General features: G+C 38.0%; 2 protein-coding genes across 5 annotated transcripts in view; one reads left to right on the plus strand and one right to left on the minus strand.

The window, feature by feature from the left end:
• The window catches only part of col5a2a (collagen, type V, alpha 2a), a 74,187-nt gene extending 67,118 nt beyond the window's left edge, over nt 1–7,069 (plus strand). Inside the window, exons 49-54 of the mRNA XM_084724232.1 lie at nt 561–614; nt 816–923; nt 1,130–1,439; nt 2,741–2,922; nt 3,204–3,446; nt 5,851–7,069. Of these exons, the coding sequence (XP_084580358.1) occupies nt 561–614; nt 816–923; nt 1,130–1,439; nt 2,741–2,922; nt 3,204–3,446; nt 5,851–5,997 (1,044 nt within the window). The 3' untranslated portion in view covers nt 5,998–7,069. The remainder of the gene's footprint in view (nt 1–560; nt 615–815; nt 924–1,129; nt 1,440–2,740; nt 2,923–3,203; nt 3,447–5,850) is intronic.
• A 2,498-nt stretch (nt 7,070–9,567) lies between these two features.
• Nucleotides 9,568–14,973, minus strand: part of gulp1a (GULP PTB domain containing engulfment adaptor 1a) — a 136,980-nt gene continuing 131,574 nt past the window's right edge. For all 4 annotated transcript variants that reach the window (XM_084724233.1, XM_084724235.1, XM_084724236.1 and 1 more), the window contains 2 exons: nt 14,368–14,462; nt 9,568–10,051 (listed from right to left, as the gene is read on the minus strand). In XM_084724233.1, the coding sequence (XP_084580359.1) occupies nt 9,980–10,051; nt 14,368–14,462 (167 nt within the window). In that variant the 3' untranslated portion in view covers nt 9,568–9,979. The remainder of the gene's footprint in view (nt 10,052–14,367; nt 14,463–14,973) is intronic.

Below are 14,973 nucleotides of genomic sequence, written 5' to 3' on the forward strand. Positions count from 1 at the left end.
TGTAATTTATGGAACTTTTAGACTGCTGCTTGCTGCCCTGTTAAAGAAGGCACATACCTGTTTTTGTGTGAAACAAGCAGGAAAGCAAACGGTTTTTTGACCACAGTGAAAATATTGTGTTTGAAAGGCTGAACATCAACAGATATGGATTGAAACAGAATATTTTGTTAGATAAAAGCAGCTCATTGTCTGTCTTTTCTCAATAAATTTTGACTTTTGGACCTGACAGTACTCTGGAGTTATTGGAAATGTTTGGCTCATGAGTCTAAAACAATCCTACACAGCCACCACTGGAACTGAAGTCTACACAGAGTGTAATAATAATAATATTAGTGTAGCCTAATTTGGATTTGAAACTGTGCAGAAATATCTGGTTTAAAAAGAATTAATAGCACCGGTGCAAAAAGTACATGCATTTACTCAAGTAGAAGTACAGATACTTCAGTATCATCCAGAGGGTCACAGCCATCAGGCACAGGTGCATCTGTGTATTCTGGAAAAATCTGACATTTAATGTGTAAATTATTAAGATGTTATTGTTATTTGCCTCCTGCTTTTAGGGTACAACAGGTGAGCAGGGAGCTCCAGGAATCATTGGACCAAGCGGACCAAGGGTAAATGCTACAGTTCCATTTGTTTCAGGAGGAAAACATGGCTTCCTGAACTTTCTTTTGTCTTTTGTAAAAATATAATGAGCTTGTCAGGGAAGAAACACAATACAGTATTCATTTAATTTCATGCCAGCATTCAGTTTTGACCCAAACTCTTAAACTTTAAGGTTTGAGGCTAACTGTCTTTACTGGAATGTGATTCAGGGGCCTCCTGGACCTATTGGGCCCTCTGGAAAGGAAGGATACATTGGACAGCCAGGACCGATGGGACCTCCTGGAACTCGTGGACTCAGTGGAGAAATTGGACCAGAGGTATTGTCTCGTTATACAAAGAGGAAGTTCTTACTGTAAGCCAGTTGAACTAATAAAAAGATTACAGCAAATGTGGTTAAAACAGCCAGCTGTTAAACAGACATGTTTTCAGCAGATGTTTGTTTAGTGGGAAACACGGGACTTATGATTTAAATAAAAACACACACAAAAAAATGTAGATAAAAACACCATTCCTAAATCCATAGGGCCCTCCAGGAGAGCCTGGACCCCCAGGCCTACCAGGTCCCCCAGGTCCTCCCATGGCTGCTATGGATGACCTCTTCGGCGGCCCTCAGGATTACGACTCCGGCCCTCCTCCTCCTCCAGAGTTTAGTGAGGACGAGGCTCTGCCCAACAGCAATGCGTCCACCATCGTGCCAGTGGACCCCAGCGTCCAGGCCACCCTGAAGGCCCTCAGCAGCCAGATTGACAGCATGAAGAGCCCCGACGGCAGCAGAAAACATCCTGCCCGCACCTGTGACGACCTGAAGAGATGCTACCCCTTGAAGAAGAGTGGTGAGTGTCGAGGAAAATTGCTGAGTGAGAGGAAGATTTTACACAGCTGCAAGAAGCGGAAAATGGATAACGGTTATTAGGGTCATTGTAGGCTGAAAAAAATACAGAGCTGAGGAAGAGAGGTTATAGTAACAGAAAAAAAACTAATTTCTGGGAAAAAAGGGATATTCTCTGATGTTAAAGAGATAATGTTAACGAGACAAAAAAAATCACACATTTATGAGAAAAAAACTTGGATATTGTCTGAGATGATAAAGTTAAGCGACATTGTTCCTTGACATAAAACAAAACAAAACAAATCCTGTCAAGTTTTTCTCGTAAAGGTGTGATTTTATAATCCTAGAGAATATTTTTTGTCTCGTAAATTTGTGAGTTTTTTCTTGTAAATTTGTGACTTTAATCTCAGAGAATTTCTGAGTGTTGTCTCACAACTTTATGAATTATAATCCCAAAGAACATTGCTGTTTTTTATCATAAATTTGTGAGGTTTTTCCCATAAAATAATGGTTTTCTTACAAATTTATGACTTTATAATCCCAGAGAATACTGCTGTTCTTTTCTCTTAAATTTGGGACTTCACAATATCAGAGAATATTACATTTTTTTCTTGTAAATTTGTCTTTTTTCCTCATAAAATCTGACTTGAGTGTTCTCAAGTCAGAAAATATTGCTGGGTTTTCCTTTAATTTTGTGAGTATTTTTCTCATAAATCTGTTATTTAATAGTCTCAGAGAATATTAAAGTTTTTGCTTGTACATTTGTGAATTTTTTCCTCACAAATTTGTGACTTTGATCTCAGAGAATATCTAAATTCTTCCTGCAAATTTTTGACTTTATAATCTCAGGGAATATTCATTTCTTTCTCTCATAAATCTACCACTTTTATGTCAAAGTATATCTCACAGTTCTTGACTTTATAATGGAGAGAATATTACATTAATTTAACACTGGAATCTCAGAAAATATCAATCTTTCTAAAAGATTGTAACTTTTATCTTGGAAATCCAGATTTATTTATTTATTTTATTTTACCTACAATGCAAAGTGTCATAAAAATGTTTGTCAGGACAATATTTTGCACAGACTACATCTTTCTTCTTTTTGTCCTCTAGTTTATTATGCTCTTATCTTAGTTGTTTCCTGTTCATCTTCACAGTACTTCTCTCTAACATGATTAATCTACAAATATTGTCAGAACATGATGAACCAAACCTGCTCGCACGCAGTATAACAGATTTTTTTTTTACTGTTCTAGCAGCTGTAGAATAAATCAATCACCTCCTGATCATTTTGTTGTGTAGGGGAGTACTGGGTGGATCCAAACCAAGGCAGTGTGGAGGACGCCATTAAAGTACACTGCAACATGGACACCGGAGAGACCTGCATCTCTGCCAACCCGTCCAGCATACCTCGTAAAGCGTGGTGGAGCTCTTCCAGGAACAAACCTGTGTGGTTTGGAGCCGACATCAACCGAGGAACACATGTGAGCAGTTACATTTTTGATGATGGCAGGAGGAGGGAAGCAGGAAAGGAGAAGTTGTTTAAGAATTTATAGAGAAAGAATCTTGTAAAGAATATGTTCTTGGAATTGAAAGAATAAAACGACTACAGACTGAGAGAGAAAGATGTTTTCAAAAAGGGTTTAGAAATACCAAGTGTTCGTGGAAAAAAACAATTTTTTAGTTGTGCATCTCAGCTTACTGACTGACTGACTGACTGAGTCTTTTTGAGCCTCTGTATTAAATCCTTTATTTGTTTCTTTAGTTTGCTTATGGCAACAAAGATCAGCCGGCAAACTCCGTCACAGTTCAGATGACTTTCATCCGCCTGCTCTCCAAAGAGGCCTCCCAGACCATCACCTACCACTGCAAGAACTCTGTGGGCTACAAGGACGAGAGGCTGGGCAACTATAAGAAAGCTGTGATCCTCAAAGGCTCCAACGATCTGGAACTCAAAGCAGAGGGAAACAACCGCTTCAGATACACAGTGGTGGAGGACTCCTGCTCAGTAAGTTCCCACATTTTGACAGCTCTTACATAGTCATTAATTATAACTCTATCAAAGGCTAGCATTATTCTATGTTTTTCTTACTCTCAGCAAATCCTATGAAATGACCAAAACCAACAATGAGTTAGTCTGTTCCTCAAGACCTTCCAAAATGTAAATCATGGATGTAGGATTTAGCCATCAAAGCTCCTTGAATATTTTTTTGACATTAACAGGGTTAAAGGGATAGTTTGCTTTATTTGAAGTGGGGTCATATGAGCATGGAAACTAAGCAATGAACTGCTGTGGAAAGGGCCAGCATGAAAATACAAAATCAAAATCCATTTGAGTGTACACTATGTTTAGAATATCTCTTCTGCTTTGCTTTGCCATCAGACAGCCTTTTCTGATGGGGAACTGCCGTTATAAAAGCCAAATGTCGCTCTCTCCAAATCTACCAAACTCCATAGGTGAAAGCAGTAATTTTACCTTGCATGAAGCAGGAGTTGCAGGTCTATAGCTGCCTCAATCTCTTAGTGTGTTTGTGTTATTGTGTGACTTTGGTGAATCCAAACTATCCTTTTAAAACACAATAATGCAAACAATATGACCAACTGAGGCAGCGTAGTGAACTGTAGTTCTTCTCAGCTCTACGATGCATTTAGCATCTTTTAGTTCATTGTTTTGATTTTATGGCCCACAGCGTTGCTGTTTTCTCTCACCACTCTCACTGGCATTATTTCCAGCAGTGAGCAGTTATTTTAAGAAACAAAAAAATATGATGAACTGACTGTACCCTACCTTACCAGCACTAAATGGCAGGCAGCAAAGTTGGCAATTAGCCGGTGAACATAGTGAGAGCCAGACGTTTCCTTCAAAAGGGGAGTGAATCTTGTAATTACATTCAACACTTACAGAAGTTGTGTTTGAATGTGATCAATGTTGTCTGTGTCTGCTGGATGCTGGATATTTGTTAAAGGGACAGTTCAATTAAATGAATCAAACGTACACATTTTTCCTGTAGTGCTAATTATCCATCTATTCTTTTTGGTATGAGTTTTGGAGATATTGGCCAAAGAGCTGTCTACCTTCTCAGCAGCAGTGTCCCCTTCCAGAAGTCATGACCCCTTTACTCAAGATATTTCACAGACCTTGTTGTGAGCTGTTTCATGAAATAACTATTTTCTTTCTACTGTTTGCCAATGATTGTGCAGAATGAAGCGTGCATCTACTGGCTTATGCTCGTGACAGCGCAGGATGTACATATCAATGGGTCCATGGCCGACGGCTGATATCTCAAAAATTCTGTAACTCACACCAAAACACTGTAGATGGATAAACCACTACAGGCCAGAGAAAAAAGTGCTTTTTGTTTTGGAGTGAACTGTCCCTTTAAGAAGTCCCTCACAACGACTTAATTAGGTGATGTCAGTGTTTGCAGCTAGTTGTGCTGCCCCCAAATGGCCATGCAGCCTTGTGCATAGGGAAATATTTTCAGCTGTGGAATAATACATACTTGGTGGACTACTGAGCGGTTTTAGTAGCGGGACAGTGTACGTGGCACTGAGTCAAATTACACTACAGTGTGTGTTCATGTTAATGAAGGAACGGGTCACCCAGTGCAACAGTGTGGTTCACTGATGTGTTTTTGGACAACAGTGGAGCTCCACGGCACAGAGGAAGATCTATCTGGCTTTGATACACAAATTATACTTGTTAGTAGGATCACTTCATTACTGGTTTTGGCATTTTCGTTGCATTTGTTGACTACAAGAATAAAAATATAAAACAAATGTTGACTGATCTCTGAAGTCAGTGCCAAGATGACGTTAAAGGGACAATATAATGGAACTAGATGGCTGGCGCTAGTCCTGTGGTGCTCAAAGTGACAAAAAATAAATCTGAAAAACTGAACAGCAATGCCTCTTGTCAGAAATCATTACCCAGTTGCTCCAAATAATCCCAAGACCTTGTTGTGAGCAGTTTTTATGCAGGAACTATTTTCTTTCTGCAGTACAATCTACTGGAACTACTTTCTTTCTGATAGAAAAAAATAGTTCCAAAATGAAACTGCAACACATTGATGAATTCTCTTATGTAAGTGGGTCATGATTCTTTGAAAAAGACGCTGGTTTTGAATTTTTCAAATGTATTCTTTTGTTGCTTTGAGCAGCACAAGACAGGTGCCATTTAGTCCCATTATACTTGAGAAAGGGCAGACATCTCTACAGCTGATATCTCCAAAACTCTGCAACTCACACCAAAAAAATCTAGCCGGACAAACAGAACATCAGGCCAGGGGGAATGTATTTTTGATTTTGGGTTGAAGTGTCCCCTGAAAACAGCACATACCAAAGTCATTAAAAGACTTTCATTGTAGAGAAACATGAAGTTACTCACTGACCTATTTGTCTTTCTTTTACAGCAACCAAATGGCAACTGGGGCAAGACAGTGTTTGAGTACAGGACACAGAAAACAGCAAGACTTCCTATTGTGGACATTGCCCCTGTGGACATTGGTGGCCCAGATCAAGAGTTCGGCATCGACATCGGGCCCGTGTGCTTCTTGTAAAACCGTCAGCAGGGATGCATCGGGGAGAATCCCGAGACTATTGAACTGACAGCTGACACGATCAGCCACATTGTACATAACGAGTACTGAGGACTATTGTGGCCCTGTGGCAAGATATTTATTGTGCCTTTCGACCCAGTTTAAGACATCGAAGATTTGTAAGTTAGAATGAATGTTTGGAATTTGCATAAAAAGAAATTGGTTAAAAATCTGAATCATTCCTCTGTCTTGTGTATGTTTGACTCAAAGCTCGGTGCATTTCGAGGCACGCTGCGGTGTAGTTTCTTCCAAAGATCTTTAATTTTATTTCACAAAATTGCCAAAGATTTATTAATATGAAAGCTTTAAAGTTATTATAACTGCTGTTTATAGGCCCAGAAAAATCCCACTGAAGCTACATCAAATGTCCTTCCACTACTATTTTTTACAGATTTGTCTATTCATTTCTTTGTTTTAAGTGTTTGAATATAAAACAACATTGTGGTGCTATTGAGGAAACAAATACAGCCGATGACGTGTTTGCCGGCGCAGGTATTTTCTCAAGACAGTTCTGATGAAACAATGTCTGTATCCAGTTATTTTAAACTCTGTACCGATCACGTACAAACATTAAAGACACATTAAGACTGTCGATTTCCTCAGTGTTAGCTACCTCGTCACCGGAACTGAGAAAACGATGACACTACATGTAAATCTTGTTTTCACAGGTGCTGTTTTGTAAGTAGTGTGATCCTTGTGCACTTCTCCCGGCTGTGCGGTGCGGTAGGGCAGGGTTTGGGGATACCAATAAAGATCTTTCTGTCAACGATGGAGAGATGAATGAGGTGTTGTGTGAGTGGTGTGTGGTGATTTGTAACTTTTTTTTCCCTTCAATTTCAATACAATAAAAAAGTAGCACAGCATATTCTATTTTTATGCATGTCAGTTCCCCCTTTTCAGTATCCTGGACTTATATGCTCTTGAAATCCTTTTTATACTCACTTTTATAGAAATAAGGTGGCTGTGAGTGCCTGTTTGCTTTGTATTTCTTGCTATGCAACAAATTAAACAAACTGCTTGTTAATCCCCCCAAGCTGTTGTCATATTAATTCAGGTGTAGTTAGGTCCTTTATGTTTCACACAGACTGTTTTTTTTAGACATTTTGTAGTTTAAAAATCATTTATGTATTTAACATTCAGTTGTTTCAAATATAAGCTGTTTGTTTACAATTTTCATGAATGTGCCTTCAAGTAATTCTGTTGTGACCGTTTGGTTCATATTTGAGTATATTTATTATAGATTTGTGAGTTTTGCAAGGCTCGGCTGCCTGCTAACACCCCCAAGGCAGAGAGGAGGAGGAGGAGGAGGAGGAGGAGGAGGAGAAGGGGCTTTCCACACTGGAAGCAGATGCGTTTCATCCTTTGAAAATAAATATTGAAAATACTTCTCTCTGCCTGTTTTTTTAGAAGTTCTTCCGCTCCCTTAAAAACTTTGTACCATGAACGATTCATTTCAGCCTCATGAGGGTGTGAAATCCAGAGGCAAAAAAAAACAAAACAGAAAAATTATGAGATGAAGGCAGGAAAATGTGACATCAGACTACAAAGTTAACTCACATGTAACTAATGAAGTAGGACAATGGCAGAGTGACCTGCTCCTGAAACTTTACTACTACTACTACTACTAGTTTTACTTCTTTTTCACTCATTTGCTCTCACCAATACCTGCTGAGTCAGCCGCAGTTGCAGCATGGCTAATGTTAGCCGCGTTAGCTTCACCTTCTGCACTTTCTCTGGTGGTTTCTAAGGTGGAGGATAAGTCAGAGTCTGAGTATCAATACATTTGGAACAATAATAATAAAACTAATTGGCCAAAATATTTCAGTAATAAGTAGCTAAATGGTTTGTTCTTATGGAACAATGCCACAGCAATTTAGTTGGTTAGCTTGCTCTCATGAAAGATTCAGGACCCTTTTGTCAGCGCTTTATAAATGAAATTTTTTAGGCCGATTTATCTTTGCCAAAAAAAAATGTTCATGTATATTTTTAGACATATATTCATTTTTAAACAAACAAACAAAAAAACCCTGTATAAACAGTAATTGTCAAACAATAACTTGGCTTGAACTCTGAGGGCCCCCTGTTCAAGACCCACGTCAGTGCAGCCGTGTTAGCACCTCTATAAAGCTGCATAACAATGCTTTGAACGACATGCTAACATGAGTATTCCTAATGTTAAACAAGCCATCCACAGACACCATGCACGTGATCAACGCTCTGTCCTTTGGTTTGTACTCACTGTTTGATGATCCACTGTGGTCCGGTGGTCCTTGTTCGGTGATGTATTGAGAGTTGCTGCAACTTCTTTTACCGATTTTTGCACTGTAAACCAGTCAGAAAGGTCACCCAAAACTTTCCCCAAAATAAACAGGCCTTTGCAAAAAACTCAGTGGGGGACAAACTACTTCATCAAACCAAAAAATAACAACAAAAACTATACAAAAAAACGCATTACAGGCAGTGAAGTCACATTTGCGATAATTACTGTATGCGTACCATAATTCTAACAACTGGATGATTACATAATCAATAATTCTGAATAAAACCACATGTATGATCATTTTGACACTTCAGTCAACCTTGTTCAATCAACCTTCAACCTTGTTTGTGATTTGAGAGCAACCAGTCGCCTCAGAACTCACCATCATATCAGCACCACCCTGATCAGTAGTTGGTGAAGCAGAGATGCATGTGGCACATGGCATCATTTTGCCATTCAATGTGTCCAGGCCCCTTCTCAGGTTGGATCAGTATAGACCTAGATAGTTAGTTTTTGTCGCTATAATTATTTGAAAATAATAAATTGATAAGTAATTATTAATAACAGTATGATATTCTATTTTCTACCTGGCAACACTGATTACAGGTGTAAAACCTGCTATTTGTTCCTAAACCGAAGTAGTGAAAAAATTTAATTTTTGACCAAATGATAAAAAGTTGATAAAAAGTCACAGCATCCACAAAGTTATTAGAATTCATCTTGGGGGGTAACATATGTGTGTGCACCAGATTTCATACCTATACATCCCATAATTGTTCACAAAATATGTTCAAATATATTCAGTCTGGACCAAAGTGGACCAATTGATCAAAGCTCTCATCCACAGAGCAAACAGCGCAACTAATAATAATAAAATCTTTGACTTGAAGAGAAAACATTTCAAACACAACAACTACACACAAAAGCTAACAGAATCAATAAGTTCTGCAGTTAAGATTTTCTTTAATAACTGTAACAGCAAAGTCAATGCAACCAAAAGTAACATAAAGGAAATAGTACTGTACTGTTAATGGACAGAGGCTGTCCAAACAAAGTGCCCTCTGGTGCAAGAAAAGCAGACTAAAATGATGACAAAGTAAAAATATGACAAGTAAATACTGAAATGGCAAATAAAACACATGAAATGCAAAAAACAAAATAAACAACTCAATGTCGAAAACAGAAAAAGTAAAAGCCACAAAAATAGACTGGATTAATTCATGTGTGAAAAAATTATGAGTAAAATAAGCTATATGATGTTATGGGCAAGCTGAGTTAATGATACGCTACAGATTCCATTTATTTTCTTCGCCAGCTTGTGTTTGGCATACAAACAGGAATGTGTTAACAATACAGAATTCAAATGGTGCATACACACAAACTGTCTCATATGAAAATTCTGTGTACCATTGGACATATTCGACTATTTACATCTCTCATTGCCTGTGCAAGCAAAGGTACTCAAAACAACTCCTTCCATAAGTTTTGTTTTCTTTTACAAAAATAGCTCTTCTCTATAATGGATCTGAGTTTACCTTGAAATATCGAAAAACCAATCTAAATGCAAATGCATATAAACCTCAAGATGAAAAGTGTGACATCTTGACTCGACCGTGGAGTGGGTTTTGGCACTTCTTCATACAAACGAGTTAAAAGTACGCGACAAAGAGCATCTTCTTGGCATCAGCAGCGGCTGTCTAGCGGGTCCAGAGAGAAGACGGTGCCCTCTAAGGTTAGTCCCATTTTGAACCCCTCCTGGAAGACAAGCCAGAGGACACCAGAGATTACATGTTGCTGGATGAACAAAAGTTTGGAGAGATGTTTAGATTAGAGGCAATGGGGAAAAAGTCTTTTTGAGGGTGAAAAAGAATGAAATGCTAAACAAAACACAGATGTTCCAACATACATTAAGTGGAAGATCATAAAGTCAAGCAGTAACAAGGCATGCAACTAATGGGAGAAGCACAGCAGAAAGCACAATTTTAATTTTCACTGTGAATATCTGGTGAAAATTTAGCTCTACTGTTCTTAGTGTTAATTTTGTTTAAAGAAATTTGATGACAAGTATTTCTTGCCCTTTCATGTCATGACTTGTTGCATAATTGTGACCAAGAGGTAAATTTAAAAAAACTGACAACACAAATTCCGACCAAATCTCTGTTCGTTATGCCCTGATGAGTAGTAAGACAAGACCGAATAGTTGTCAGCCATTCCACACAGTGCCTGTGATTCCACCAGCAGCACTGCAGCGCGTCCCAAAAACACCCCTCTGCTTTGCTGGGTGGAGAAAATGTACCAAGTCTATTTTTGAAGGATTCTGTGTCAGTGTGAACAGAGCAGATCAAGAGGGCAGGAAGTCAGACTGAGAAACAGCAGAGAGAATCTGTCAATATAAAAGACCCTGTGTAGACTCTCAATCATGAAAACAGACAAAACAGAAATTCAGGGTTCCATATAGAGTAAATACATGTGATATCTCCCACTTAATGCTCGTCTGCCTTCACTTGACGATGCAGTTTACACACTTTTAGAACTGCTGATTCATCATCTCTGCCGGGTAAGCTCTGACATACTGGAGCCCTCAGTCTAAAATGTTTTTGTTCACATTTATGACTGCATGCTCAAAGAGCTCTTGCGATTGCGGTGGTCTTTTTTTGAGAAAAATTCAAAAACATTTTTCAAAACTGTATATAACCTGTGCTGACTGCTGACTCCTCATTCCTCCTAACAAGTCGGTAGAGGCTGCACATCATTAACAACAGCAACCAAAGCTTGCCTACTGGCAGCCTTGGAGAGTAACTAGCTGCATGTAATTAAATTACGAAATACAAGTCACTAATCTGTTACAGTTACTGATAAAAAATCGATGTAATTAAATTACAGATACTAATCAAAATGTTGGGGATTACAAAGAGGTTGCATCCAAATATTCTTTTCAGGTCGCCTGGCAGAGAAGAAGTGATTTAATATTTTCAACAAAAAACATTTAATTTTCAGACACTCAAAGTCAAATAAGGTTCACAGCACACTGTAACCAAAATAAATAAAACACAATCATTCAAGTTGAAGAAGAAAACTAAAGATTATAGGTTTGCAAAGGTTTTCAAATTAAATTTCAAAGAGAACAAAGAAAAGAGAAAGTCAGATTTTTTTTTGACAGCATACTGAGCTCACCCTGCCTTAAATCAAAGCTTTAACGAGTGAAACTTGATGCCAAATTTAGCAAAAGACCTCAGTAGTATACAAAAAGTCTGCTTTGTCAGTAATAAACATTATGAAAACCAATAATGACGCATCAGTAATGACTTATGTATTAATTTTCAATTGATACCTTCTGAGAGAAAATTTTCCAGATAGGATGGAAAAGTTAAAATAAAATCACACTGGATTTGTGAGAGCATGCAACATCCTCCAGACATGCAAACCACAGACACACCACAGACAGAGGAGCTAACAAAAAGTACAAACCATCTCTGACGCTACAAGAGGGAAAGACAAGAGATGAATCCAGATGTTAATAATTGAGAAGAAGAGGAAGCTGAGGAAGTTTAAGTGCACTAAAAACTAAAGCGAGTTGGTGCAACATCGCCTCCTACTGGCAGCTCCCTGCTAAAGCTCAGCAGTTATTCTGCAGACAGAAAGACAGACGCTGCAGCTGATTTTCAGTTCCAGAACTCATTATTTTCTGTTCATACTGTAATTCAAAACCTTGCAATTTAATGTTTTACACAGACTCACAGAGGAGTGGCTGCTGTAGATATGGAAAAACTGTAATGATTTGTCTGATGATTTGTGTGCAAGTCAAGTCAAGCTCCAGCAGTGGAGCACTAACTCCCTTTAAGAATCAGAAAGAAAAAGCTACGTTCTTTAATACCAACCTAACCTCTTCTCAACCATTCACAACATTTGTCAATTAGTGCACTGTAAAAAATCCTACAGGAATCTAATGTAATTGACATTTATTAATAACCTACTATTGAATACTTAATTTAAAGGGACAGTTCACCCCAAAATCCAAAACACATATTTTTTCACTCTAAGAAATCATGACACGGTTACTTAAGACACAGACCTTGTTGTGGGCAGTTTCATGTAGTTAATTCTGATGGAAGGTTTATGAAACTGCTCACAACAAGGTCTGTGGATTATCAGGAGCAACCAAGTCATGATTTCTGGAAAGAGACACTGCTGATGAGTTTCTCAAGTGTATTTTTGGTGCTTTGAGCACCACTAGCCAAGTGCCATTTAGTCCCATTATTCTGGAGAGAAGGCAGACATCTCTGTGGGTGATATCTCCAAAAGCCTTCAACTCACACCAAAACTATCTAGATGGGTAAAAAGTACAGACCAGAGGAAAATATACATTTTTGATTTTGCGGTGAACTGTCCCTTTAACAAGGTCAGTGACCAAAAGCAGCAGCCGCAGCTATAAAGTGTTAGTAGCTGCCACTTAAAACTTCAGAAAATCTAAATGATAAGTCAAATTAGCTGTGTGCCAGTGTGGTTAATTAGATGTTAATTTACATCAGTTAGTTTTACATTATAAAAAATTTAAAGCTACTCCAAGGAGATTTTAACTGATCATGAAACAGTCTCAATTTATTACTCATGCCTCTGTACAACCCACATAAATTAATGAGACCATCAGCAAGAAGATTTATATTTATTATAATATTTCTGTGAAGTCGTTCTTAATGGCTGCCACCGGGTTGGATTCTCCATCTATCAGATGAGACAGCCTCTGTTTACATTTTCCCAGGTACAGCTACAGAGAGTGGTAAGTTAACCAGTTAAATGAAGGAGGAGGATATTCTTTCTATGATCACTGTATTTTTGATGTTATTGTTCAACAAAACATGAAAGTTCCTTGTAGTAGCTTTAACTCAGTTAACTGAGCAGGAGAACTTATATTTTTAAGTTGAATCTGCTAAAAATGTTTCACAGTATAACAAAACAACTCCTGCTGAAAATTATTTCATTCTATTCAGCTGACTAGGAGTTTCTGTTGAGTAAATATAGTCCAAGCTGCCAAAAGAAAGAATCTGAGAGCAACATGAGAACATTCCTCAAACTTTATTAACCTTGACTTCTATATGTCTTACTCGTTATCATGATAGCCTCGTCATGAACTTCTGTTTGATTGTTCTGACCACATTCATTGGATTATCTTTATTTCAACATTTTGTGACATTTCCTTCGGCCCCTTTGCAATGACCTGACATCCCCCCCAGACAGACCAGCCCCCCAGCTTGAGCACCACTGAGCTACAGACTCAGCAATGATATCTGACGGCAGTAGAGAAAGATGGATGAGTCACCACAGTGAAATACTATTGATTGACTTTTCATTCCAGACAGCAGGGGCTAATTATGAATTATTTAAAAGCCACAACCATTCATTTTCTATTATTTCCTTATAATGAATAAAAAGTTAAACTCCTCAGTACATTTACTGCTCCACCAGACCTCAAATACGCTTACATAAAACTGTTTCACTGCAATATTAAAAAGTTTTCACGTTATTTCTTTTCATTTGAAATGCATAAAGGAACATGAAACCAGAAAGTGAGAGACAGAAGACTTTTTTATTATGTGTTTCTAAATGAATGTGGAACTTCAACGTTTGTTGTCCCTGATACATTTATATAAAGAAGTGAGTCATGTTCACCACTGAGTCAGCTGAGGACTTCATTAAAATCCTCTGTGCTCAGCTTTTTCAGACAGAACATAAACAGAAATATAGAATTAGGTAATCCCTCACATCTGCTTGTTTTCCTGTTTGTGCACGATTCTACAACAAACTAGAACTATTCTAAAATGAATCATTTTAATAACTGGCTGTTAGAGCTTGCTTACAGGTCAATTAGGACCAAACTGTCCAGTAAGGATTCAGCCCACCTCTGAGGCATCACCCATGATGCACGAAGCCTTTGTTCAGACAAACTAGAGGAAATTTGAACCTTCAAAGTGCTGATGCTGATAATAAGACAGGCTGGGTTTCACAGTTTAACCCGCATCCCTGCAGTTCTTTCAAACACGGAGCAGAGGAATAAGACAGCAACGGGCGCTCACCTGCATCTCATCCAGCTTTGACTGAATGTCTGGAGGGAAGTCAGCTGCCCCGCAGGTGAACGGATCAAATGGCTCAGCACCAAACAGGTCTTTCCCTATAAACACAGACAGCAGACAAACATCACACCGACTGAAGAGAAGAAAACAGCTTCACCAGGCAGTGTAGTAAAGTATTATACCATGGCTATCAACTGAACTCTGCAATAGAAATGATCCATCAATGCCTCATTATTAGTATTTTTGTCATGTTTTTTATTTGAGTATCTTCAAATGATTAATATCACTCAATCTGAACAACCTAAGCTAGGATTTTATATGTCAGTAAAACATCATAATTGTTAAAAGTATTGAAATGATCATAAATTAGAAAAAATACAAATATTGGACATGTTTTTTTTCTGAGATGTGTTCATTTTAATGATCAGAGTGCAAAGACATTTTGATAGTTTCATTCAGACATTTCCAAGATTATCCTAAAGTGCTTCATATCTTTAACATCTGTACAGTCTATGCTATAGTAGTGACATTGTGTCATAAATTTAAAATATACAAACATCGTACATGTTTTTTCATCAGATTTTACTAAATAAACACTCAAAAATGATT

This window comes from Lutjanus erythropterus, chromosome 8, assembly GCF_056507025.1.
Source record: "Lutjanus erythropterus isolate fLutEry1 chromosome 8, fLutEry1.hap2, whole genome shotgun sequence".
NCBI lineage: Eukaryota > Metazoa > Chordata > Actinopteri > Lutjaniformes > Lutjanidae > Lutjanus > Lutjanus erythropterus.